We start from the raw sequence: 23,811 nt of genomic DNA on the forward strand, positions 1-23,811 counted from the left end.
ACAATCTTAAAAATTTGCCTAAATACATCTTCAAAATGACTTATACTGTAAGTATACTTAAAGATGACACCAGAGGGGTCCCGAAAAAAAATGTCACCAACTCTAATTCACAAGCTCAGTCGGTAGGCAGAATGACCAAGGTGGGGATACATACACAATAAAGATCCTAACATGCAAGTACTTAATAACTATGCTAAGCAGATACCCAAGCACACAATATGGCAGAACAAACCCACCTGCTTCTTGTAGAGTTTAAGCTGTTCTTCAAAGTGCTCAGAAAAGTAAGACATTGTCTCCTTTTCTCCTGAAACATCAGAAAAATATGCATCGAAATGATTTCCATATAACTGAATCTGAATCTTTACATCATTGTAACTTTGGAGACAGAAGTGCTCTTTCCTATAGAAAGTTTTTAAGTCCCCTGACGATACAATAAATTCCCCATATTCAATCCAATTACCTTTTTATTTTTTTAACAGTGGAGCAAGGACCAATGGCTGACAAGATGCCTATATTTTATTAAGACATAGCTCAAATATACTAGACAGATGTGTGAAACCTAGAGAGAACACTGGTACTGAATACAATGGCTTTTTTAAAGATACAACTATAAAACAAAACTAAGCTCAGCACTGTATGCAAGATAATGTAGTTCTACTGACCTTTCTCTAAGCGTGGCCGAGGGTTGTAGCGGTACCCCGCCTGGCTCCAGAAGACAGGCACGGAGCCACGAGTCTGCACAAAGGACAGAGTGTGGCTGTGCACATGGATCAACTGCTCTGTCTCCACATAGTTAGCCACACACCCATCGGTATCCACTCCTCTTCGTTTGTACCGCATCCCTTTGGGCAAGGAGAATACTTTAACACTATTCAGATTATTTATATCACAGATCATGCTTCACTTGAAGAGAATAAAAACTCAATTCAAAGAATTTTGTGAAAGAAACCCTATTTGGATGTGGTGTAAAACACTGTCCTAATTACATAATATGACCCATATATTTCGGCTGAATCAGATTTCAGGAATGACCGTCCTCTAGGCCAAGCTAAGCTCTACCTGCGCGGTGGCGGCTGCGTCTGGAGATCAGGGCCACAGTGAAGCGGGGATGGATGTCATCAACACAGGTGACCTCCTGTGGTGGGGTCTCAGGGCTGCTCCTCTCCTCATCGGACATATCATTGTAGTTCACCACCAGTTCCTCCACCTGTACAAAGCCCTGGATGATTGGTATCACCCAGAAGTCGACGTCTGGCACCTGGAGTGACAGCAGGACAAGGAGATTAAAATGCTGTTTGAAAGGTTGATAAGGAGCCAGTTTGCATCCACCAAGAATCCACAGAAGATAATCTTTCATAACTAAGAGTTGTTATCACTTCTCTTCCAGGAGTATTTTCATACTCTTCTGATAAAGCTCTTTTATCAGCACGTACAACTGCTATGCTTACACAAGGCCAGCAATTGTAAAGAAAACCACTATGACTATGTCGGCAATAGTCAATGACTTGAATCTGGGGACAAAGTGCATTTATTCAATTCTAAAATGAGAGAAACAAACACCAAGTAGTGCACCTTAATATTTCTGTGTGGAAAATAACATTTACCTGAAGGTCAATAAGGTCTTGGATCATGTGTTTATTCCAGAAGAAACGGTCATCCACCTTACACAAACAATAAAAATTACAATTAATCAAACATAAGGGTTTTTGCGATACAAATATGTCAAAGAAAAAATAAGGCACCAAGCCCAGTGAGTTGTGAGATAAATTTCTGTCCAAACCTGTTTCCATAACGGTAAGCTGGACTTCTCCGAGTCTCCCTGACGCTGGACACTGTTTGTCAGGTCATAGGTCATGCTGTAGTAGAAGGAGTCCGAGTCCATGAATATCTTGTACAGTTCATCCAGCAGCCGCCTCTCCAGACGTTCCTTCTCTTTGTTTTCCTTGACCTGGAAGGCAGGGGAATACTGGATTGGGCAGGTGGATAGAAAAGAGCGATAAGACGACAAAGCAAAGAAAGAAAAATCCTTTGAGAACTTCAAAGCCTTTCAAAGTGCAAAAGATGGGGAAAGTAGTGTTGGTTTGAGCATGACAGAACACATATTTGTAAGTGTACAATAAAAAAATACCTTTTTCTTGATGGGCACAGCAACGTTAGATTTGATCTGACTAAATGTTTTCATCAAGAACTTTGACTCATCGGGAGACTGGGCCAGTTTTTCTGGTTTGTCGATTCCAAAGTGATGCTTCTTGCAAAGCTGGAAAAGAGGATCAAATGAACGCAAGTTTACAAATCTCATAAACATGATACTTAGAAAGTCAACAAAATGGTAAATTTGGTGATATTATAGCTGAATTTGGTACCATCTTGAATTTCTCAAAACAAAATGTTTATTGCAAGCCACTACAAACAAACCAAACACAATACAGTACTCTGTATAGTTCATATTATTCTAAACTAACGCAGTAAAAGATCTAATATCTACATTGATCTATAGGATTTCTAGGCACAAAAGGAATGATCATTCTGCAGTACAAGGACAATGTACAATACAACGGGGTCTAAAAGCCTATCCAGGAACGATCATTCTCCTTTTTATTTACTCACTTGAAAATATTCTGTCTCACCATCCATGAAGCTCCCCTGAAAGACTGAAATCTTAGCAATATTCAACTTGCTCTGAGATCTATTACAGTGATTTTATGTCTGCATTTGATTTTCACTCTACATGTGTGGGTAAAAATTTAAATCACATGCTGACGCACACAGGGTATTCTTGGGTACATTAATAACAATTTAGGATTCTCACAAGCACTCAAACGTTATAATAATTGTCAGGGGGACTGAATGCAAGTACATGATCACTGCTTCTCATGTCTCATTACAATATAAGTATACACACCTCCAGCTCAAGCTCCTGAGGCTCTTCTTCAGAAAGTGGAATGACAGCTATCTTGGTGATCTTGTAGACTTTGTGATTGCCTGGTAAATGGCCCACCAGTGCTTTCTGACGGATTAATACGAGGCCGAGAGGAAGATCTGTCAGGAGGAGAAAGAGGAAGGGGGGGTTGCGTCATTGGTGCAGAATTCCTCACATTCTGGGAGGTGTGAAGAAAGCAGCTGCACACCAGCCATTATCTGCAGATTTCTTTAATAAGGTAACACAAGACATCTGTTAAATAAATAATTAAAGCATCTTAACCTATCTGAATTTCTAAAATACTATAATTGTTCATATATTTTCTTTCTTATGAAAGGGTATAATGTTTAATCTTTAACTTCTTACCCATCAGGGCACGCAAGTATCACTAACAAAAATCAGATTTATCACCAATTTAAACATCACCATCAGCTCACTCCTCTTCATAACTACACACATTTCAAGTACTTTTACACATTTTTTCACACCTTTCCTTTTGAGTAAGAAACATACTAAGTGTCAAGTGTCTAGTGCACACAGACGGAAAATACTGGCAAGCAAAGAAAAAAAAAAACTCAGTGTGAAATGTTCAAACGTTTTTCTCCACTTACCTGTGTGAAGCTGTATCTTTCCAATGACACCTTCTACCAAACCCAAACACACTGGATTCCAAGCTAACAACAGGTCTGTTGCTGAAATAAAAATATGGAAATGAGACATCAAAACAGTGGTGTAGCAAGCTATGCTTTAGGCCAGATAAGCGGCCAGGGTCAAAATGTACATATGCATACATGTTTTGCTTGAGGCCTCAAGTTATCCCTTAAAAAGGTTTCAGCGTGTGCATCTTTTCTGTTAGCTATATCTAAATATTGACAATAGGAGCTTAACCTGTGTGTTAACCAAATAGAAAGTACCTCAAAACAGTCCTGTTTGTATGAGTTCCTGTTACTATGCTTAAACTTGTTTTTAATACCCAGTAGACGTTGTTAACCTTAAATGCTTGGTCGTCTAAGTTGCAGCTGGGTTAAATGCAGTAACAGCCCATAGATAGTGGGATCTCCACAAATCTGTATGAAAAGTAAAGCTATTAAACATAGAACAAGATAGTATCAATTTATTTTAAAAAATAGCCTGTCTCCATTTACTTACATTTTCAAACACCAGACCAAGTAGGAAGTCAGTTATGGTAATGCACAAACTCAGTGACTAAACTGCAATGCTTATGAATGGCTGCAGATTAAATATCAAAGAGGTGAAGTTTGGGAAAAAGTGAAGGGTGTGGCAAAGGGTGGAGGTGCCTCAGACAATGACTCTTCCTGTCTCACCAGCCAGAGAATATAACATACAGGGTAACTGGCTAGGAAGGTCCCACAGGAGCAGTCTCACAGAAAAAAGGACCATAAAAACAAAAAGAAAAACACCATACCACAAGTTCACTCGGAATGCATAATATCATGGAAATACTTCACTGTGTGCTTGAGAGTGGAGTGGAAACCAAATGAGTAGTGGAAACCTTTTTTCCAATTAAATAATGAAACAGTGGTGCAACTAAAACCCTGTTCTGGATGGCTGCACAGCCATACACCTTCAACTGACACAGGGGATACCATGCACAGCCCTATGGTGACTCTAATGAAACTTTTATTTCAGTTCAGCAGTTATTTCGCTTTCGCCAACTATGAATAAATAGTTCCCACAACCGGTATATATCATGTAGTAGAAAGCATGACACATTTTTGTCACAACCACCACCAACACTAGTTCTCACTTCTGCAGTGTGGCCAAGGTATACTACCAGGAGCTGTCATTCGCTAGGCACGTCGTATACAAGCTTAAATTATGTTATATTTACAGTCTTTCATTCCTGTACTGTGTCTGTTTGGTCTAAAGAAGAACTGAAGAGTCAAATTTAGGTTTCAGTCTGTAACATAAGAAGCAAAGCAAGAACTTTGGAGTCCTGTTTGAAGTGTGTTTGGGGTGTTGGCACTCCCGGACTGAAAACTAAGACGATGATTTCAAGATTTGGGAATGGCGCATTCAACAATGTCAATCTTTCCTTTATCAAACCCCTTGTTTTGTCGCAGCTGGTTAATTCACAACGATTACATGATTATGATCACGGTAATTTTACAGATGAACGAGTGATAATTAAGAGTGACAGATTAGACTAAACCCCTGAGGGGGTACATAGTGAACATCCAACATCAGTACAATAGTGTTTGTCAACTCCAAACAGGGCGAGAACAACAAAGCTTTTATTTGACTCCAATAGGACATAATGTCAAACGTTAGCTTCGGATAAACGGTCGGCTTGTCATCCAATAACGTTACGTACCAGGTCTGACTGTAATGGTCCCGTCTTTTCGGCTGCACCACAGAGCACGGTCTCCACTTTGAAGAATGTACTCGTCTTTGGCTTGGAATAGCTCCATTTTGTCCCTTTACGTTACACCAAACAGGCAACTAGCTGGCTAAGCAGCCAGGTACAGGTAATTATCAACTTCCACGTCTTGGAGGTTGGCTGTAGCTAGCCAGACGGCGACTGGCTAGCTAACGTTACACGGTTAGCTCGTTCCCCACAGGCTGGTGAGCTACGGGAGCTAGCGAGCTAGCGACAGCGGCGGCAGCAGCTGGATGAGTGTCGTCCTTGTTTATTCCACTTCTACGCATGCTGATAATCAAATTACCTTTCCACGGGAGAAGCAGCCCTTCCCACCGTCATGCTGGACGCAGTAATGCCAAATACACACTAATGAGTGAGAGAGTGTACCAGCAGCCGCTGTGTGCCCGTTCAAGATGTAACCGAGTTTCCTGCTCTAAACAATAACACGTGATCTGTGCCGTCGTCACTGGTGTACAGGTAGACCCACTGTACATGAAAACTATTCACATGATTTAATAACGGATTACCCTAATCAATAACTATATGGTTAATTAATTATATGATGTTATAATATTTTGAGATAACCATATGTTGATAACGAGACTACCCATTCTGATGAAAGTGTGTGCGACTTTATTTTATTACTTTATATATTTCCTTCATTTGTCTTTCTGTTTTTAAATATGATAGTCCTACTTATATTTCAAGGAAAGCAAAACATTACAGCTACAGCACCTCTTGTTCAGTGACAGCAAGGTGAATGCAAGTTGAATCTGAGGAGGGATGGGGGTTTTTAAATTAGGGGATTTATGTATAAAACAATCATCTGACATAAGTATTTCAGTCTATATTCTAATGTTACAGGCTAGGGTCATTTGTATATAAAACACACCACTTACACTTACACTTTTTCAGTGTCCCCACCTAACTAGGAATAAGGGGAAAAAATGTTGTCAATTATGACTCAGTGGGGCTCTGAGGGAAAAGAGGAGGAGCAGCTGACCTCAGACAGAGACATAATCTTACCAATGAACGCTCTTCAGTGGAAAGCTAAGCCAGACTTAAGACAGCTGAAGACGGGCCTCAGGGACACATCTTGAAATCCACAAGTGGAGCATACACATACTCCTACATTATTAAAATCTGGATTATTTTGTCAGGGAGTAAACATGGTCAACCTTAAATTCAATATTAGGTATACCGTCTATACATAATTAAAGTACTATCCCTAGTACTCTAAAAAAAAAAAAGAATCTCAGATTTAGTAGAATCAATGGGAACCCAAATATTAGTCACAATCCATGTCAAATACATTTTATTTTTTAACAATACCAACGTGACTTGCTTTCAACAATGCATCGGCCTGCTACTCATAAACTGTGATCAACACTAAGCCACAATCTATAAGGTGTGTTAGGCAGTGACCCCACCTGACAGATGGCTTATGATCGCATTATAGAGATAAATCACTACACAAACAATTACGATAATCTCAAAAGTAATTTTGAAAATGTTTAAATGGCAGATTAAAGTTGATCTGTTTATGGATTGGGCGTTCTCTCACAGTTGGCATTTTTAAGGCTTTTAGGCCATTTTTTGTGTTGGTATTATTACAGATTGTGGCTTTGGTAGTTATACATGAACATTCTGACAATCTTAAACTGTCTTCATTAGCACCAAGTGCTGATTGTCTCACATCTCCAGTAAGATACACATCTCACCTCCATTTGTCATTGCACATTCATAAATGTACCAAAATACAATATAATGATATAAATACTGATATAATGTTTTGAAATAACAAGTAAACCAATGCACATACAAACACTCAAACACATCAATCAAAACTTGTGTAACTTATATATTTCAAATGAAGTGCTGCTGATCTTTCAGCGTGATGCATTTCAATGATGGCAAAGTGCAAAGACGGCAAAATGAGTAATGCACCAAAAAGCAGCATCTAATAAACATATTCACTGTGTTCTATGACAAAGCAGCTCCAGCATGGCCATGTGGCTATAAAGGGGAAAATGCTTTTCTGTTGACTGAGGTTTGAAGTGAGTTCTGCTCCCAAGTGCCAATGTTTACACTTGTGTACTAACTGATGTGCGGATGAGATTAAGAAAAGCTTCATATGATATTTGATCAAGACAAAAGGCAACTACACAGAACATTTCTTAAGAAAATACTTCTACTTTTGTTCCATTTATTGATAAAGGCCTCTTATTCCAACTTTAATTTGACTAGAGAGTGTTGTCAACATCTTGATCATGACAGTTGTCTTTTTATGAAGACATTGGCACAACATAGAAGGCAACAACATTGGCTTGAAAAACATGATTGCACTGAGCTACCATCAATTATGTGCTGAATGGCAGGAAATACCAACACTGTTAATCAATGCATGCAACTTCCACAAATGCTGTAGATAGAGGAGGAGGAGAGTTACCCGGAGCAGACTCGTTCACTATCAAATATACAGCAGGTTACCCCTTCTCGCCTCTTAATTATGAAGTGCAGTCATTATGATATCTCCTTTGCCAGCTGAACATTATCCTTGGTGATCATGCTGGGCTCTCCTTTCTGTGTCAGGCTGTCTCCCTCCATTGCGGTCTCGCTGGCGGGCCTGGCTGGCTGCTCCTCCATTTGCTCCAGTTCTTCCAGTATGGTCTGAACACGACGGACTCCATCCCGTCTCGCCTGCCGTACATCTACACGACCCTCTGGGTCAACCGAGTCCAGTGCTAAGAGCTCTTTGGTCAGTAGCTCCTCCAGTAGCAAATATTTCTTATCATTCTTCTTTCCATCAAAACATTTCACCTCCTGCTCCAGTTTAGAAACACGGTTGACTATCTGCTGTACCTTAGCCAAGCCTGGGTGGACTGGGCACTGAGCAGCCTGTTCAGCTTCAACCTTTACAGGCGGGACCTCGGGGGGAACAAATGTCATGTCCTGGGCCTCTGGTTTTGGAGGTATTTGAACTGTGATATCTGCAGTATGTTGTTGTGGTTGCTCTGGTTTCTGGGGCTGCTGGAACTGTTGCTGCGACTGCATTAACTGTTCAGGATGCTGAGGCTGAGGAGAAGTCTGAGGTGGTGCCTGCTGGAACTGCTGAGGTTGCTGAGGTGGAGTTTGCTGGAACTGCTGAGGTTGCTGAGGTGGAGGCTGTGGGAAGTGTTGAGGTTGCTGAGGTGGAGGCTGTGGGAACTGTTGAGGTTGTTGAGGTTTTTGTACGTCAGCTTCTTCGTACAATGGCTGGGGGAGGTGCGTGTTCTCGGGCTTCTGCTGAGCGCTTTGTTGTTCCTGCTCCATTTTCTGGGGCGGGTCTCGTGTGAGGACATGCTGCTGAACCTTAAAAGTTCAAAAGAAGTCATAAGGATCTGTCACAATTTAGGTCAACACTTGCTGATGTGAAAATCAAACGTTTTTTTGAACATCAAGAAAAATCCATGCGAAAACACACAATAATAAAATTACCTGTGGTCTTTCTCCCAGCACCTGCGTTATAATAGGTGACTGGCTTCTAATATGAGGGGGGAGGTGAATAGAATCGCGATGCTGGGGAAACAGTATTGGAGAAGCCTTTTCCCGGGGAGGCTGCATTGCTGCAGAATAGCCAGGCCATTCGTCGGTCTGAAGCCGATGGAAGGGCTGCTGGTGCTCTGAGTAGGGGTTGCGCTGAGAGTAGACGGAGGGATTTAACTGAGCCTGTGTTTGTGTTTGGCCTCCTCCACCCTCATGGATCACCGGGATGGGGATGTAACCTGCTTGAAGACCAGTGCTGCTGGGCCGTGGGGGTTGGTGATGTGGGGCATTGTAAACCTTGAAAGTATATCATATTGAAACAGTGAAAATTCAGTATTTGGTAATTTATTTTCATTAAAAAACTTAACTGATGATCCTTGCTTCATATCTACATTTGTGCATACAAATTATACAGCATTGCAGCATGCATCATCTTCAAATCCAACCTCTGCTGTTTGTGAAACAGGCGATGTGACCTTTCCAGGCTCAGTGGAGCAGCCGTCTGAAGGTCCATGTAAAGGTGATCTAGGCCTGCAGTGGGGCCCTGGCGTCGGGGAAGGCGTCCGCCCGTCTGTTCGGATATTCTGTGCAGTGGCTGGCTGAATGTAGGAATAACATGGATGCTGTTGCTGCCTCAGTTCTGCGCCATCATGGAAGACTGGGATAGGAACATAACCTGGGCGAAGAATGGGGTGCTTCATCTCCCTCACAAAGGTCTTCTGCGTCTCCTGAGGGCTTGGTTCTGGTGGTATGTTGGGTCCATTTGCTGACACTTCTCTGACCTGAAACACAGCCAGTAGTATATGTCATTAACCAATTCAACCACAAAAATAGTGATTAGTGAGTATAGTGATGTCCTTTATACTACAAACTTGGTTGACATTATAATCCCTGTCCTTTTAATTATTATTAAATATTTTGCCAGGTGATTGGTTTATTTTGAACAATTTAGAAGTTATAAAATCTACTAAAACTAACAAAATGCTTGAGTATTATAAGTTATTTTTGCTTATATTTTTCATCTTCAGCTCAACATGTTGTCTGCAAAAGCTTATGACATGAAATTAGCACAAGCCAAATGCTGGTAAAACAGGCGACGTGCTTTCAGACACAAAATAATGATTTGAGTAACTTGTGTATTTGAACATGTATCTGTCAGTGGCTGGTAGATATTCACATTTAAGTTAATTCCCCACCCCCCCATACGCCCAAATGGTCAGATTGGAGAGTGCTCTCAGTCCTGAGATATCTGCAAAGGTTATAGGTTAAAATGTGACATTTCCACAAGGGAATGCCAAAAGTATCACCTCTTTGAGTATTTGACAAATGAAATTAACTTCGGACTACGTCATAATTGCCGTGTTTGTGTTTGATATTTTGCTTCACAATGAGAGTGACATCATTCACCTGGCTGAATTTCCTGACACTTATCCCACTCACAATAGTTTGGCACACCCTCTGAAGTAACATATTATTGGCTAATTATCCTGTCTACCCAAAGAGAGAGACAACTCTTTTTTGCTTGGCCATTTCACAAAGCCCATGAAGAAGTTAGAGCCAATACTTGGTGATTTTTGCATATACTGTTACATGAATAACTGGATCTCTTCCTTGTGTCAGTCTTCTTTGACCACACCTAATCTGATCTATCTCTTATGAAAAAGAACCTAAATAATCCCAGAAATCATTTGTATGCAGAGATACTGATAATCACACTAAGAACTCATTATTGGGGACTTACTGTTGCAGGAAATTAGCATTAATTAAATAAATATCACAAAAAACACTGGCACTATCAACACACTCCTGGGTGTCAGACAAGGAGACTAACCAGGAATAATGTAAATTGTCATTAGCCATTAGGTAAGGTTTTATTATTATTCTCATAGAGTAATAAGTGACTAGACACCTACCAATGACAGCTATAGAGCAACAAAGCAACAGGTCTACTGATTGTTAAGCACTCTGTGAATGATTTTGATGATTCTGAAAAGTCTATGTTTAGTCAAGGCTCTACCTCTATCCACTAAACACAAATACCTACACAGCAAACACTGCATTTATATGTAAGCCAGTGTTTCCTTTAAGACAAAAGTTAATAAGTAGCTGAGAGCGACCCTTTGCCCTCTGCCATTTCAGCATGGGACACTGCTCACTGCCAGCACCATTGCACCAATTTTATCCCCGACAGCTGTGTCTTTCTAGCAGATTCTTCGGGACACTAACTTTGGACAACAGTGTCTATCTCTGAGACGAAAGACTGCCAACTGGCAGCCCGTGAAGCCCAGTTCAACCCACGGGTTTTCTCTGCAGGTCTGCATGTTTTCCACAACATGTATTAAATCCAGCTGAATATGATATGCGGGGCAGCCAGCGCCTCTGTCGTACTGTTTAACGTTACTCCTCAGGCCAAAGTGAAGCGGACCTGTCTCAATCCTTGTAAGGGAAAAAGTTTAATATGAGCAGGACGTCGCAGTGTTTTCCGTCATGAAAGAAACGTTATTAAAATACTAGAAGCTCCTCATAGATAGCCTTTACATGCTGCATGGTGAGTCATCGAGTAATAATAGTGTTAGATCATGACAACGGGCTTGATCACCCGTTATAATAGGCTTATGAGCTGTCTGTGAGGGGGAGGTGGCGGTGCCAAACAAGGCCTAACGTTACAGTCAACAAGATTAATATATAACAGTGATGTAGCACAACGCTTCTGCCGCTTTATCAGCGCATCAAACCAAAACACGCACTGTCAGCGACGTAGCTCGACACAAACCCGCCGTTAAAGAGTTGTAACGTTACAGCCGTCAACACTGACAAACCAACTTTATGCCGCCGCTCTTTTTTTACCTTTTTCGTGTCGTGTCTCGGGTCATTCCAGGTTGTCGTGCGGTTATTGTGGTCCACAAAGAAGGGCCATCCAGTCTGAGGGTCAATTTTTACTTCCCATCCGAGCGGGAGAGGGTCGTTGTCATTGTTGGCCATCGTCTGTATCGGTGACTGTGTCTTCATGCCGTTCATGTTGCTGGTTGTCGAGTACTGAAACATTTTATACAGGCGACGGACGCTTTAAAGATTCCTTCAAGTGACGTGGAAAAGTGGGCTGGAAGTTTCTCGAAATAGCAGGGTTAATGTTGGGGGCGGACGACGCTGGATACGGTGGCATGGGTTCCCAAACCTGTTGTGTCGCAGACCCCCCCCCCCCCAACATAGCCTCTGTTCTGCATTATATTTCCCCGCAGGGAGCCCCACTTTAAATTAATAGAAGGGTTTTCTTTCTTTCTTTCTTTCTTTATTTTGCTGCAGCTGTGGAGAAAGTGACCACATTCACTCCTGCTGACTGGGAAATCTCCTCACCTGATATTCCTGGGACTTCCTGGAGCCCCATCGGTCGCATCATTGCGTCCCTGGAGCACAACCTGAGAACAATGTGTATTAGAAAAGGGAATCCCAAGCCTTTTCATAATAAAAGGTTACCCAAATAGATGTACTCAAACTCCCACATGAGAAATCTTGTCCAAGGGAACTCAGTCTGGATTTGCGATGATTTGGTACACAATTACATAACTGTAGTGGTGTGATCCAGTGTAGGCTCAGTGACACCTCTAATGACGGATCTTCCTTAATACAACTCAGCATCATACTATGAGGGAAATACTAGTAGCCTAAATCTCAAAAAACCCATCCTCACTTGGCTGGAGAAACCACCACGTGGGTTTTTAGAGGTGTTCAAACACAGTTTAGACATCACAGTTGAAGAAAATTGATTTCTGTATTTTTGGACACCTGAAAATAGTGAGAAGATTGACACTAATAAAATCTGTTAGTGAGCACTTCTCCTTTGCTGAGACAACACTGGAACACTTTGTAAGTGTAAACACCATATATATAATCCAATTCATATTTATGTTCTTATCGATATAGCATATTTAAAAACGACAAGGTTACCAAAGTGATGCACAAAAATATATATATAAAAACATAACACATAAAACATAAAACTGACATCACACAATATACATTATCTTCCCCCCACATACAGGATTTATTGAATAATAAGTCAGCTCAATAACCATTTTTCAATTGGAACATCAGGGATGTTATTCTATTGTAGCAACACAATATGGGAGATACACATTGATCATAAAGTAGCCAGATTAAATCAGTAACCCCTCTCTTGAATCTCATTGTGTGTGTGTCCTGACACCCAAAAGTTGTTATTATGATGTTTCTTTTGCTTGGGGAAAAAGTTCCAGTCAGGTCTACATTTTTCAATTCAGTGTGTAACAATAGTTGATGCCTTCAATTGGTGAAATTGTTCATACAGAGATTAATCACATTGACAAATTATTATCAGATTCTTGATTCTGTGACTATTTTGATATTTCTAGAACATTTGCCTGCTATGACCAAGGGCCATCTCTGACTTCTGCAAGCCTACCAACCAGCACTGAATGTATATGTATCTGGTTACCACCCGTCCTGCCATGACCCCTATGGATTAAAGACCTCAGTGTTGCTAAACACAACTTGGAACCACTACGCCTTGGTTGGAGAGTGAGTGAAGATAAACTTTCAGGGTTTTTTGATGGACATTGTCTTTATAATTTAATAATGACACAGGAGAAACCATACTTATTGGCCCTTTAATAAAATTATTTCAAAATAAAAGCACCTGCCAAAAACTCATTAAAGCCACTATACTAGGAGGGAAATGGAAAATGTCTGTCTTTGGCGCCCCCTACTATCCCGCTACTATCAAAAAGACATAGTGGCAGACAGTGGTATATTATAGTGTTACAAGACATAGGTATCAGAGCAATTTACTTTTATTGGATTTATTAGTCAGCACTCGATACACTTTAATACACCGTTTGTACAGTTATTAATCAAAAAAACAACGTGTTATTCAAAACATGCTCACACTGAAGCATTGACATCTGAACACAGATTCCAGAAAGGTCCCCGGTGTTCGAGACACTCCCTGAACCGTCGACCACCGGTGATTAAAACGAGCGTACCCCTCCATTCCACTTCAAAATAAAAGTATCTTACTGAAATACTTCCAGACTTTGCCTAATGTGATAAAGTAACTACTGAAGGTGTTTGCTGTTTGGGCTTTTGTAGTTATTAGTAATTCATTAGTCACCTCCAGAAACATAACCATTCTTTATAATTATAATTATAATTTTCACTGCTGAAACTGTAAAAATGGTGGCTTCTGTTACCTCCGATCTCGCCGGGGCTCTTCACGCGCACGCACCCACGCGCTCGCTCCTAGCGTGACGTATGCACTAGCGCCCGGTTAGCTAACTATTTGTTGTAGTTAGTAGCGTACATCGGAGTCGTTTAACGTTAGCTAACTACATAGTAACTAACGTTTTCTGCCCAGGTGACTGTCGGTATCGGCCATGGACGACGAAAGTCACCCCAAAACCCTGTAAGTAATTTTAGGTGTTTAACAGTAACGTTAGCGGTAGGTATCGTTAGCGACCCGGTGGCTAACTTAGCTACCCGCTGTTTACACAAACGTGGTGCAAACTGCAGGACAACATAAACATTTAATGGTTTTACTATCGTCAGGTCAGTTAACATAGGGTAAAATTAACAACCATACGTATTTCATGAGTGCGTGTAATCTGTAAGCGTTAACGGCTGCAGCTGTCTAACATTGTTTAGTTGTTATTAATGGTAATGTTGGGCTAGCTTTAAGCTAATGTAAATAACGTCACATCAATAACTCGCCATTACTAACCACACGTTTTTAACCGAAATAAGCGGCCTGACAGTTTTCCACTGTCACTATCTGTGCCACTTCCCCCGTTACCTGGAGTAAACTGTTTTCTCATGATGAACCTCCTATTTCTCATCCAGGTATGTGGGGAACCTCTCAAAGGATGTAACAGAAATTCTGATTCTGCAACTCTTCACCCAGATAGGGCCTTGCAAAAGTTGTAAAATGATCACAGAGGTAAGCAGCCAACATTGTTTGTTGTTGGTTTATGATCTTACAGTATGTTTTTTTTATTTTCCTTATGTTTTATGTCTCCTGCCCCATCATTCACATCTGGAGGGTGACCACGTACTGCTTTTCATCTAAAAGTTGTGAAGAACTTAAACACAGTGATTTCAGTTGTGGTCCCACACTGCTGGGGAATTAACTAAACTGTTGAAAATGTGAATACAAACAAATGGACCGTGCTTTTGAGTTGCAGTTACATCTCAGTTGTCTACAAAATAGTGGAATCAACCTTTTGAACGGTTGTGTTTGACCTTGTCCCTTGCAGCACACAAGCAATGACCCCTATTGCTTTGTGGAGTTCTTTGAACACAGAGATGCTGCTGCAGCCCTTGCAGCAATGAACGGGAGGAAGATATTAGGAAAGGTAGGACAGTTTGTCTGGTCTAAAATTAAAAGCAAGGTTAGGCAGCTCTGAGCTCCCCTGTGATCCTTGCGTAGAAAATGTCTATTTCTCAGTTCGCTGCCATACTTTTAAATGCTCTCTGTGAACTCCCTTCTTTCAGGAGGTCAAAGTAAATTGGGCCACCACTCCAAGTAGCCTGAAGAAAGACACATCCAGTACGTGTTCACCTATTGATCTTCTAATCTGCTGAAATCGAAGTCTACCAGAAAATGGTAAACAGTGTCTTTCCTTTTGTTTGTCTTTTGTTTCTAGATCACTTCCATGTTTTTGTGGGTGATTTGAGCCCTGAGATCACCACTGAGGATGTCAAGGCTGCATTTGCACCTTTTGGGAAAATTTCGTAAGTTTTCACAATAAAGGGTATTTATTTTTATGTGCAGTACAATAATGTGTATGCTACATTGAAATATAAAGGTACTCATCTGTTAGCTTGTACTCTGAAAAGACCATCTATGACCATGTTTACATGCATACAACATGGATATTGACTTTATTCTAAATATAAAAAATATTTAGAAATTCACCCTTAATGTGAAAAAGAATGTCGACACCCTGAAGGTTTTTGTTCCTTCTCAACAGTTTACAAGTTACGTCTGATCTCAGATTCATTCTTTGGTTTTGGGATAAAAACATTGTTGGTATCATGTGAAATCGTGGTGTCCATGGGCTTAAAGGGTCATCCATGAAGTTCAAGCTCCCTCCTCTCTTGCATGCAAGCGGTGAAAACCCAAGTTATCTCTTGTGAGACACAATGTTTAGAAAAAAAAATAGATAGTGTTTAGGAGAATAGCTTAATTTTTGTTTATCTTGATGTATTCTTTGTCAAAAAAAAGACACTACATCCATGCGTGTAAACATAGTTGATGATGGACCAATATCATTTTATTTTCACATGAAAGTGATGATCAGAATGGACTGAAACTCTTAACCATCATATGTATTGCTTTGTGTTTAAAAACACTTATAACAGATTGGAAAATCCTCATTTAAATTATGATTAACCAAGACCATTTCTGAAGTTGAAGTTGTTAGGCGCTTTATTGTAGTTGCTTACTTGTGGTCTTCGTGTGTTGTGTCTCTCTGTTTTTATGACTGAAGTGTCCGCTTTTAGCTCACTCTTGCTTTTCTTTGCATATTTAGGGTGTGGTAAGTAAAGTGTATGTCAGCAAAATGTAAGCTGTGTGTGTGAACCTGAACAGCTTTTAGTTGTGGGTCTCAGTAAAGTAATAGCACTTTGGTTATTTTACAGAAATGCTCATAGGATTGGACAGGAGCTTGAAGGCTAACAGCAAGGAACTGTGCACTCTGGAGACTCAGATGTAGTTTTTTTTCTCTATTTATTCCATTCTTTCCATATGTCTTTATTTGTAGATGCTATATGTCAACATGATCTAGCTTAGATTAACAAATTCTGATACTCAATGTATTCCTCTAAATCTATGTTTAAATTGTCTCATTTTGATTTGCATAGTGTTGTTTATAGTGCAATGACCTCTTCCAAAATTTCTGAAAATGTCAATTTCTCAAAATTTGCAGCTCCCCAAACTCCATACTCCATATTGGTGGTAAAGAATTGACCAGGAAAAATAAAGAAATCTGTTAACAGGCCATGTATGCCTTTTAATTCCTTTTTTTCTCTTTTGATATTTTCTATATATATTTCTATTTGTAGGAAGAGCACCAACAGCAGATTTTAACAATGCATGGTAATCCATATAATCTGTTGCTTTTGTGAATTTAAATCAGTAGCCTACTGTTGAAGACTGAACAAGGAGTGGTGCTCTAGTGGCAAGGATCCATTAATACATCTGACATTATTTAAAAACAATATTGTAGGATGCATGTATTTGTACTTGTTTTTTTTTTTTGTTGTTGTTTTTTTTTTTTTTTTTTCAAGTGTTGCTTTAAAGTTATATTACGAGTCAGTGCTCAGTACAAGGTCACGATAGCTAATGTACATTAATGTAGGACAGAGTAGAGGATTCACAGTTCAGTGTGTTTTGCGTGGTTCCTTTTAGTTTGAAGCATTTAAACTGGAAAGTGCTCTGAAGTTGTTTTCACGTTTCCCTCCAGGGATGCGCGTGTTGTGAAGGACATGACGACAGGCAAATCAAAGGGGTATGGATTTGTGTCCTTCTACAACAAACTGGTAAGGCTCCAGTGCAAGAACACAGACTGAAGGTTATTTCTATTTTCTGTTTATTATCCTACTTTAATGCATTAACTGTAATTCAAATATAATGAATCATAGTTGAAACTATAGTCACAACAACTTTAATCATCTAACATTACATAGTTTATTGTTTTACCATCAGTAGTTTCAATATTACTTAAATTAAAAAGAGTAATGCATATTTTTAGTACTGATTATGGTCACCGATAAACTTTATAGATTCATCAAATCCAGAGGGGTAACTGTCTTTGATTTTGGATTTATAGGATGCAGAGAATGCCATTGTTAACATGGGGGGACAGTGGCTTGGAGGACGCCAAATCAGGACCAACTGGGCAACGCGTAAACCACCTGCTCCAAAGAGTGCCCAGGACAGTAAGTTTTAAAGGCCCTGCACACCCGCACAGGGGATTTAACTTATTTTGGATGATTTGAGCTCTTCTCATGGCGCAGTCAGACCAAACATCCCATTAATTTCTTTGTGTGACAGGGCGAGAAACATTAGCTTCTTAGTCCAGTGGCTTCATGAAATGCCCAGAGCAGAGGTCCAATCAGCCAGGAAAAGTGAAAACAGGGGACAGGGGGATATTGACTAAATTAGATACAGTTTTTTTTCTTTTTTTTTTTTTTTTTTTGCAGTATTTTTTTATCATCAGTAATATGGTTATGATGATCACATTGCAGAATACACCTGTTGGGTGCTTTCCTCAGTTACCCCATTAGGTAAATGTAGCTTTCTGCCAGGAGTGGATGTCATCAGCTGGTACCCAACCTTCATACAGTGTTTCGACCCTTAACCACAACACTCTCCAGTTGGTGGGTCGGCAGTGGTGACCAAATCACTGCCCATCCGCCCCTGGCTTCTAGCTTTCCTCCTCTCTCTTGCTCCATATCCAGCAAGAAGCTCGCTCAGCCTCCTCCCCCATCTTACGAGCAGCGTTCTTCTTGCTCATAAGTAGAAGCATTCCCTGTTCTTTTTTCTTAGCAAAGACAGCCGAATAAGCTTACAAAATGGTATCACCTTACCATACCAGACTTTTATTTATTTGATTGATAAACACTGTGTATAAATGTAGAATCACTCCGTTACAAATGTTATTTGTTTTGATTTCAGATGGCTCAAAGCAGCTGAGGTTTGACGACGTAGTGACTCAGTCCAGTCCACAGAACTGTACCGTGTACTGTGGAGGGATCCAGTTAGGACTATCAGGCAAGTTCTGTAAAGATTCGTTGTTACAACCTTTAGTCACGCTACAATAGTCCAAACATAGTCCATACATACACTTTGCTCAAATAGTCTAAGAACTAACCAGATTAACCTTTTTTCTGTTTAATTCTTTCAGAACACCTAATGCGACAGACCTTCTCACCGTTTGGTCAAATAATGGAAATCAGAGTTTTCCCAGAGAAAGGCTACTCCTTCATCAGGTAATGCCTCAGTCCATTGCAGTATTTGGCCTCTAGATGTCAACACAAGCATATTGCATGACTCAGTGACAGGCCAGTCAATAGTTGACTCAGTGTCAGTGGCCTTTTCTGTTATGTTTGTCTTTACATCAGTGCTATTGTGAGTGATCAGTCTGCTCAAAGTTTTAATACTGTCTGATACAGATTGATGTATTTGCCTGCTAAGCTGCTCTTCTCCTTTTTAAGGTTTTCATCTCATGAAAGTGCTGCCCATGCCATTGTTTCAGTAAATGGCACAGCCATTGAAGGACACATAGTGAAGTGCTTTTGGGGCAAAGAATCTCCTGACATGGCAAAAAATCCACAGCAGGTAGGGAAAACCTCACTGATAACGAAACTGATAACATAAAATAAAAAATGTTGTTATTAGAGATGAGTGTAGAACGATGACAGGACATGAGAACATCATGTCCTGTCTTTTTAGCCAAAATTATGAAATGGAAATGTTATTACAAACCCCAACATATTTTTGCAGAGACTAAAATTTACTTTTCAAAAGGATTACATTTCTTGCTGTAATATTCTGTTTGTAATATCATTTGCTCCTGATTAGCATCTAATGGGACAGTTAAAACATTTATTCACTTTTTTCTCACTGATGGTGTCACTCAGGTTGAGTACAGTCAGTGGGGGCAGTGGAACCAGCTCTATGGGAATCCACAGCAGCAGTATGGGCAGTATGTGACCAATGGGTGGCAAGTTCCCTCCTACAGTATGTACAGCCAGACGTGGAATCAGCAAGGATTTGGAGTAGAGTGAGTTTTACTCTGTAGTATGTATTCAATTAAACTTTTGTATTACTATATTGTCAGACCCCTGTCATTAAATACCTCTAAATCAAGATGGTAACTTGACACTTTCTATAAGATAAAAAACGGATATCTTTCCCTCCAGCCTGGGGAGCATTGATTTATTATTGAGTAACACCGCTGATCTTTATACGCAGTGACCACATTCACACTAACTTGATATTTGGGGCATCTTTGCAGTCAGTCCCAGTCACCGGCCTGGATGGGAGGCTTTGGATCTCCATCAGCCCAGGCTGCAGCCCCGCCTGGTCCAGTGATGTCCAATCTGGCTAACTTCAGCATGGCTGGCTACCAAACACAGTGAGCTGGCCCCAACTTAAGTGCAATACCAAGGGGATTTTGTCAACTCTTTTAGACCACACTGCACTCATCTTGACAGCTGCTGTGGTGGAAGAAGGGCAGGGGCCATATTCACAAAGCCTTTGTAGCTAATAGATGTTCCTAAACAACCAGTTTAATAATTATGGTTTTAAGGGGAGTGTCCATTTCATTCAGAACCTTTAAAAAATGTATTTGAAGATAATTCCTAATTCTGTTATGGAAAATTGCTCTTGGGCCTCTGAAGTAAAGCCAAACCAACTGTCTTTGTTTAAGTAGATGTTAAAGGGCTTGCCAACCATTTGAATGTTCGACCCTTTGAAAATCTTACCCAGAATGTGACAAAGAGGATTTGCAGTGCTTACTGAACAGATATCTTAAAGCAACATTATGTAAGAATTATTTTTCTCCTCTTAGCTTCCTCCTTCAACATCCTCCATAGTCTCTTCAGTCTTTTCGCTTCTGCCATTAATTATGTTGCCCGTCACCTGGCTCCAGCACGACACCAGTGCCGCTTTCTACCAACAGCAGCATAATGTTGCTTGAAACTTGGGTAGCAAGCTTGCCATCAAAGTTAGACAGCAACATACGCAAGAGCACTTAGAGTAATGGTACCGATGTCCGAGTGTGTTATGTAATAAGTCTGCTAACATTAGCTTGAGATTTATAGTTAGCAGCTAAACCTCTGTCTGTGAAAACTCTGGCTGATTTTCTCGAGTTGACAGTTCTGCTAACAAACATCAAGCAAGTGAAACAACACAAGACATAGCCAGCCAGCTAATGAGTTATTACTGACTAGATCAACAGAAAGAAGGCCAGCTCTGTCTTGCATCCTTTTAGCTCTTTCAGCTCACACCAACAAGTAAAAGACAGTCCGATATTTACTCTTGTCAGGTCTCGATCAGATTGCTCGATCGCTCTCTCTTTTTCTCTTCATCATTTTCTTGGAATGGCGATGACAAAGAAGCCATTCTCCCTATTACAAGACAGTGTACCATCAAAAGTATTTTGAAGCTGTTATTTTAACATACACTTTCTATATAATGTTGCTTTTATAGATGAAGATCATTTGATGCCTTTCCTCTTATCAAACACTGAGTAAGTAAACCAATTGGCCAAACCATAAAAAAGCTTGTGTAGTCCTAAACTATACTCAGCAAAAAAAGCAAACATCCTTTCACCTACAACTGCTTTTATTTTCAGCAGACTTAACATGTGTTAATATTTGTATGAACATAAAAAGATTTAACAACTAAGACATAAACTGGACAAAGTTTCACAGATATACGAGTAACAGAAATGGAAAAATGTGTCCCTGAACAAAGGGAGGGTCAAAATCAAAAGTAACAATCAGTATCTGATGTGGCCCTGTGGTCCTGTGCAGGTGTTGTCAAATGTGGTCTTCCACTGCAAGAACAATCAGCTGTCCTTCCTGTCTCACTTTAGTGCTTTCTTAGGCATCTCACAGTACACACACATTGCCCTGGCATCATCAGCAGTCCTAATGCCTCCTTGCAGCATGCCTAAGGCACGTTCACGCAGATGAGCAGGGACGCTGCGCATCTTTTCGTGTTTTTCAGAGTCATTTGAAAGGTCTCTTTAGTGTTCTAAGTTTTTATAACTGTGACCTTAATTGCCTCGTGTCTGTACGCTGTTAGTGTCTTAACGACCATTCCACAGGTGCATGTTCATTGATTGTTTATGGTTCATTGAACAAACATGAAAGACATTGCTTACACCCTTTACAATAAATATCTGTTAAGTGATTTTTACAGAATTATCTTTAAAATACAGTGTCCTGAAAAAGGGATATTTCTTTTTTTGCTGAGTTTAAATGTACATATAGACACATAACAGCTACGTTAGTAATTATATTGGTTAGTTAGCGTAGTGGCGCTAAAAGCACACTTACTACAAGCAATCAAGAAGCTCACTGGGACATAACAAGGATTATAAGCCTTGGAAATCTCAAACTTTATGACCTTTTGAATTATCAAACTGTAGAAATATCTGCTCTCAGTAGTAGAACAGACTTGTTAAAATGTTTATTTACTTGTCATTTTTCTGTAATTTTATACAACAGAAGACAAAACTCCACTGAAGTCCCCATGCATTAAGGTCATTCCTGTCATATAGGTCAGTTTTTAAAATGACATACAGTAATGACAGCGTTGCACAGATAAAGCAGGTATGATTGGTCACCAAGAATGAGCCAACCTGCTAAAAGTTGGTCTGGACTAAGCTTCAGCTCATAGCTAGAAATTCAGTCCTACTTTGATATATGAATGAAAAATGCTTTGTGAATATAGGCCCCGTAACAGTAGTTTACCTTTTCAGTATATGTGAAAAAACTATTTGTATAAACAATTATGGCTTTAAATTAGATTTACGCGGGGCGTGGTGTCTCATAGGGTAAATCTTGTGTACAGAGAGAGTTTCACCTACACAGCTCTAAAAGCAAAATATATTAGGTTTTTCCTGTTTTGTATTGGAGTGATCAGCATGTTCTTTGCAGACTTTTGATGGACTAGTTTACACATTAATGGAGCTTAGATTGGACTAATATATGTAATCCTGTGTCTCAAAGGAAGGTCTATAAGACATTCTCACTAAGAAAATATTGTAAAAATGATTTAACCCCCAAACTGACTGTGCTGATTCTGGGGCTGGTTTCCTAGAAAAATATTGAATCTTGAGATTTTTCCTTCTCTCTCTTGACAACCTCAGTTTCTTTTTAATGTCTGTGAGTGTTTTTGCGAAGAATCTTGGACTTAATTTAGCACCAAAACCAGCCCCTAATCATATTGCATCGTGTATTTAGATATTTCAAAATGTTGCACCCATTTTTGTAAAGACAAATTGTCTAATGTTTGAGGCTAACTATAAATTGGGATTATTTTATTTTATGTTTATTCAACGGAAAGTGTAAGGTTTCCTAAATATACCATTGGTGTGTCAGGGCAGCGGGCACATTTTCTCAATATCAGCAGAATATTTCCATATATTCCTGTTTAAAAATAACTGGCATGTTGTGACAAGAGGATTTTGCAATGATGTCTGGATTTTCTGGAATTTGGATTTTACTTGTATATGTGCCATTCTGTACAGTGTATTACACTCCTATTACACACTTGTAAGATCACTCTCCTTTTCCTTTTGTACTACACAACAAACTAATAATATTGTGTTTGTTTATTAGGGCTGGGTGGTGTTCTTCTAACAAAACAGGGTCATGGCTGAGAGTGTAAATAGAAACCTTGATCACAGACCTTCATGAAACTTAAGAAATAATGTACATACTGTAGGTAGACTATTATGAAATGAAATGCCATCATTATAATATAATTTATGAATAAGCCTTAATTGATGTTTTAGTAAATTCAATTTTTTTGTTATTTACAGAGGCTCCATTACAAATCTAAATTCTTTTCCACTGTGGATTTTCCATTATTAAGTTTGTGTGCCATTTTCAGAAAGTTGCAGGAAGCAGGTGATGTTGAACTGCACGCTTATGACATGTAATATATTTGTTGCTTAAAATCCTGAATGTAATGGAAAGTTGCTTTAATGACAGTAATACATCTAAGTTGAACAACAGAAGTGATTTGTAATAATAAAGTATAAAATCAATTTTCCATATAAGTGGAAAAACTCAATAAGTCACTTCAAATAAAGAAACCCTTGAACCTTGTCATTCAGTACATTTATTGGGCACATAATTCAGAACAGAAATTCTGACAAGACATACATTATTGTAAAATTATGTTTTCAGCAGCTCTACCAGTCACAGTAAA

At 39.7% G+C, this 23,811-nt stretch overlaps 3 protein-coding genes and 1 long non-coding RNA gene across 12 annotated transcripts in view; 2 read left to right on the forward strand and 2 right to left on the reverse strand.

Moving 5' to 3' along the window:
* LOC123984080 (phosphatidylinositide phosphatase SAC2-like) overlaps positions 1-5,727 on the reverse strand; it is a 13,364-nt gene extending 7,637 nt beyond the window's left edge. Inside the window, exons 1-10 of one of the 6 annotated variants that reach the window (XM_046070750.1) lie at positions 5,608-5,727; positions 3,532-3,612; positions 2,903-3,039; positions 2,608-2,643; positions 2,129-2,257; positions 1,781-1,966; positions 1,605-1,661; positions 1,060-1,258; positions 663-842; positions 237-304 (exon numbers count right to left, since the gene is read on the reverse strand). In XM_046070750.1, the coding sequence (XP_045926706.1) occupies positions 237-304; positions 663-842; positions 1,060-1,258; positions 1,605-1,661; positions 1,781-1,966; positions 2,129-2,257; positions 2,608-2,634 (846 nt within the window). In that variant the 5' untranslated portion in view covers positions 2,635-2,643; positions 2,903-3,039; positions 3,532-3,612; positions 5,608-5,727. Of the gene's footprint in view, positions 1-236; positions 305-662; positions 843-1,059; positions 1,259-1,604; positions 1,662-1,780; positions 1,967-2,128; positions 2,258-2,607; positions 2,644-2,902; positions 3,040-3,531; positions 3,613-5,255 lie in introns of all 6 variants that reach the window. The other 5 variants (XM_046070744.1, XM_046070747.1, XM_046070749.1 and 2 more) reach the window with 5 other exon arrangements.
* An 874-nt stretch (positions 5,728-6,601) lies between these two features.
* Positions 6,602-11,927, reverse strand: bag3 (BCL2 associated athanogene 3). Its single transcript, XM_046070755.1, has 4 exons — positions 11,676-11,927; positions 9,275-9,610; positions 8,781-9,125; positions 6,602-8,654 (listed from the first exon to the last, which is right to left on the reverse strand). The coding sequence occupies exons 1-4, from the start codon at positions 11,871-11,873 to the stop codon at positions 7,827-7,829; spliced, it is 1,707 nt and encodes a 568-aa protein (XP_045926711.1). The 5' UTR covers positions 11,874-11,927; the 3' UTR covers positions 6,602-7,826.
* On the forward strand, positions 9,297-12,315 carry LOC123984086. Its single transcript, XR_006828361.1, has 2 exons — positions 9,297-9,576; positions 12,132-12,315. It is a non-coding gene; the product is annotated as an uncharacterized LOC123984086 (long non-coding RNA).
* A 1,766-nt stretch (positions 12,316-14,081) lies between these two features.
* Positions 14,082-23,708, forward strand: tial1 (TIA1 cytotoxic granule-associated RNA binding protein-like 1). 4 transcript variants are annotated; one of them, XM_046070795.1, is made up of 12 exons: positions 14,082-14,265; positions 14,700-14,796; positions 15,113-15,211; positions 15,351-15,405; positions 15,503-15,590; positions 17,324-17,399; positions 17,690-17,798; positions 18,538-18,633; positions 18,767-18,851; positions 19,077-19,200; positions 19,503-19,645; positions 19,880-23,708. In XM_046070795.1, the coding sequence occupies exons 1-12, from the start codon at positions 14,237-14,239 to the stop codon at positions 20,001-20,003; spliced, it is 1,125 nt and encodes a 374-aa protein (XP_045926751.1). In that variant the 5' UTR covers positions 14,082-14,236; the 3' UTR covers positions 20,004-23,708. The 4 variants fall into 4 exon arrangements, with proteins under 4 accessions (XP_045926751.1, XP_045926752.1, XP_045926755.1 ...); XM_046070796.1 differs by lacking the exons at positions 14,082-14,265; positions 14,700-14,796 and adding an exon at positions 16,500-16,569 and having other exon boundaries at positions 15,125-15,211; XM_046070799.1 differs by lacking the exons at positions 14,082-14,265; positions 14,700-14,796; positions 15,113-15,211; positions 15,351-15,405; positions 15,503-15,590 and adding exons at positions 16,503-16,569; positions 16,787-16,861.
* The last annotated feature ends 103 nt before the right edge of the window (positions 23,709-23,811 follow it).

The sequence above is a fragment of the Micropterus dolomieu genome, linkage group LG15, assembly GCF_021292245.1.
Source record: "Micropterus dolomieu isolate WLL.071019.BEF.003 ecotype Adirondacks linkage group LG15, ASM2129224v1, whole genome shotgun sequence".
In the NCBI taxonomy this organism is placed as follows: Eukaryota; Metazoa; Chordata; class Actinopteri; order Centrarchiformes; family Centrarchidae; genus Micropterus; species Micropterus dolomieu.

Excerpts from the sequence above, each read along its gene's own strand:
- tial1 (XM_046070795.1), top strand. The coding sequence starts at position 14,237 with ATGGACGACGAAAGTCACCCCAAAACCCT. Across the intron at positions 18,852-19,076 it reads AAAGGCTACTCCTTCATCAG|GTTTTCATCTCATGAAAGTG; the intron begins GTAATGCCTCAG and ends CTCCTTTTTAAG. Across the intron at positions 19,646-19,879 it reads CAGCAAGGATTTGGAGTAGA|TCAGTCCCAGTCACCGGCCT; the intron begins GTGAGTTTTACT and ends GCATCTTTGCAG.
- bag3 (XM_046070755.1), bottom strand. The coding sequence starts at position 11,873 with ATGTTTCAGTACTCGACAACCAGCAACATGAACGGCATGAAGACACAG. Across the intron at positions 9,611-11,675 it reads CGAGACACGACACGAAAAAG|GTCAGAGAAGTGTCAGCAAA; the intron begins GTAAAAAAAGAG and ends GCTGTGTTTCAG. Across the intron at positions 9,126-9,274 it reads CTGTTTCACAAACAGCAGAG|GTTTACAATGCCCCACATCA; the intron begins GTTGGATTTGAA and ends TATACTTTCAAG.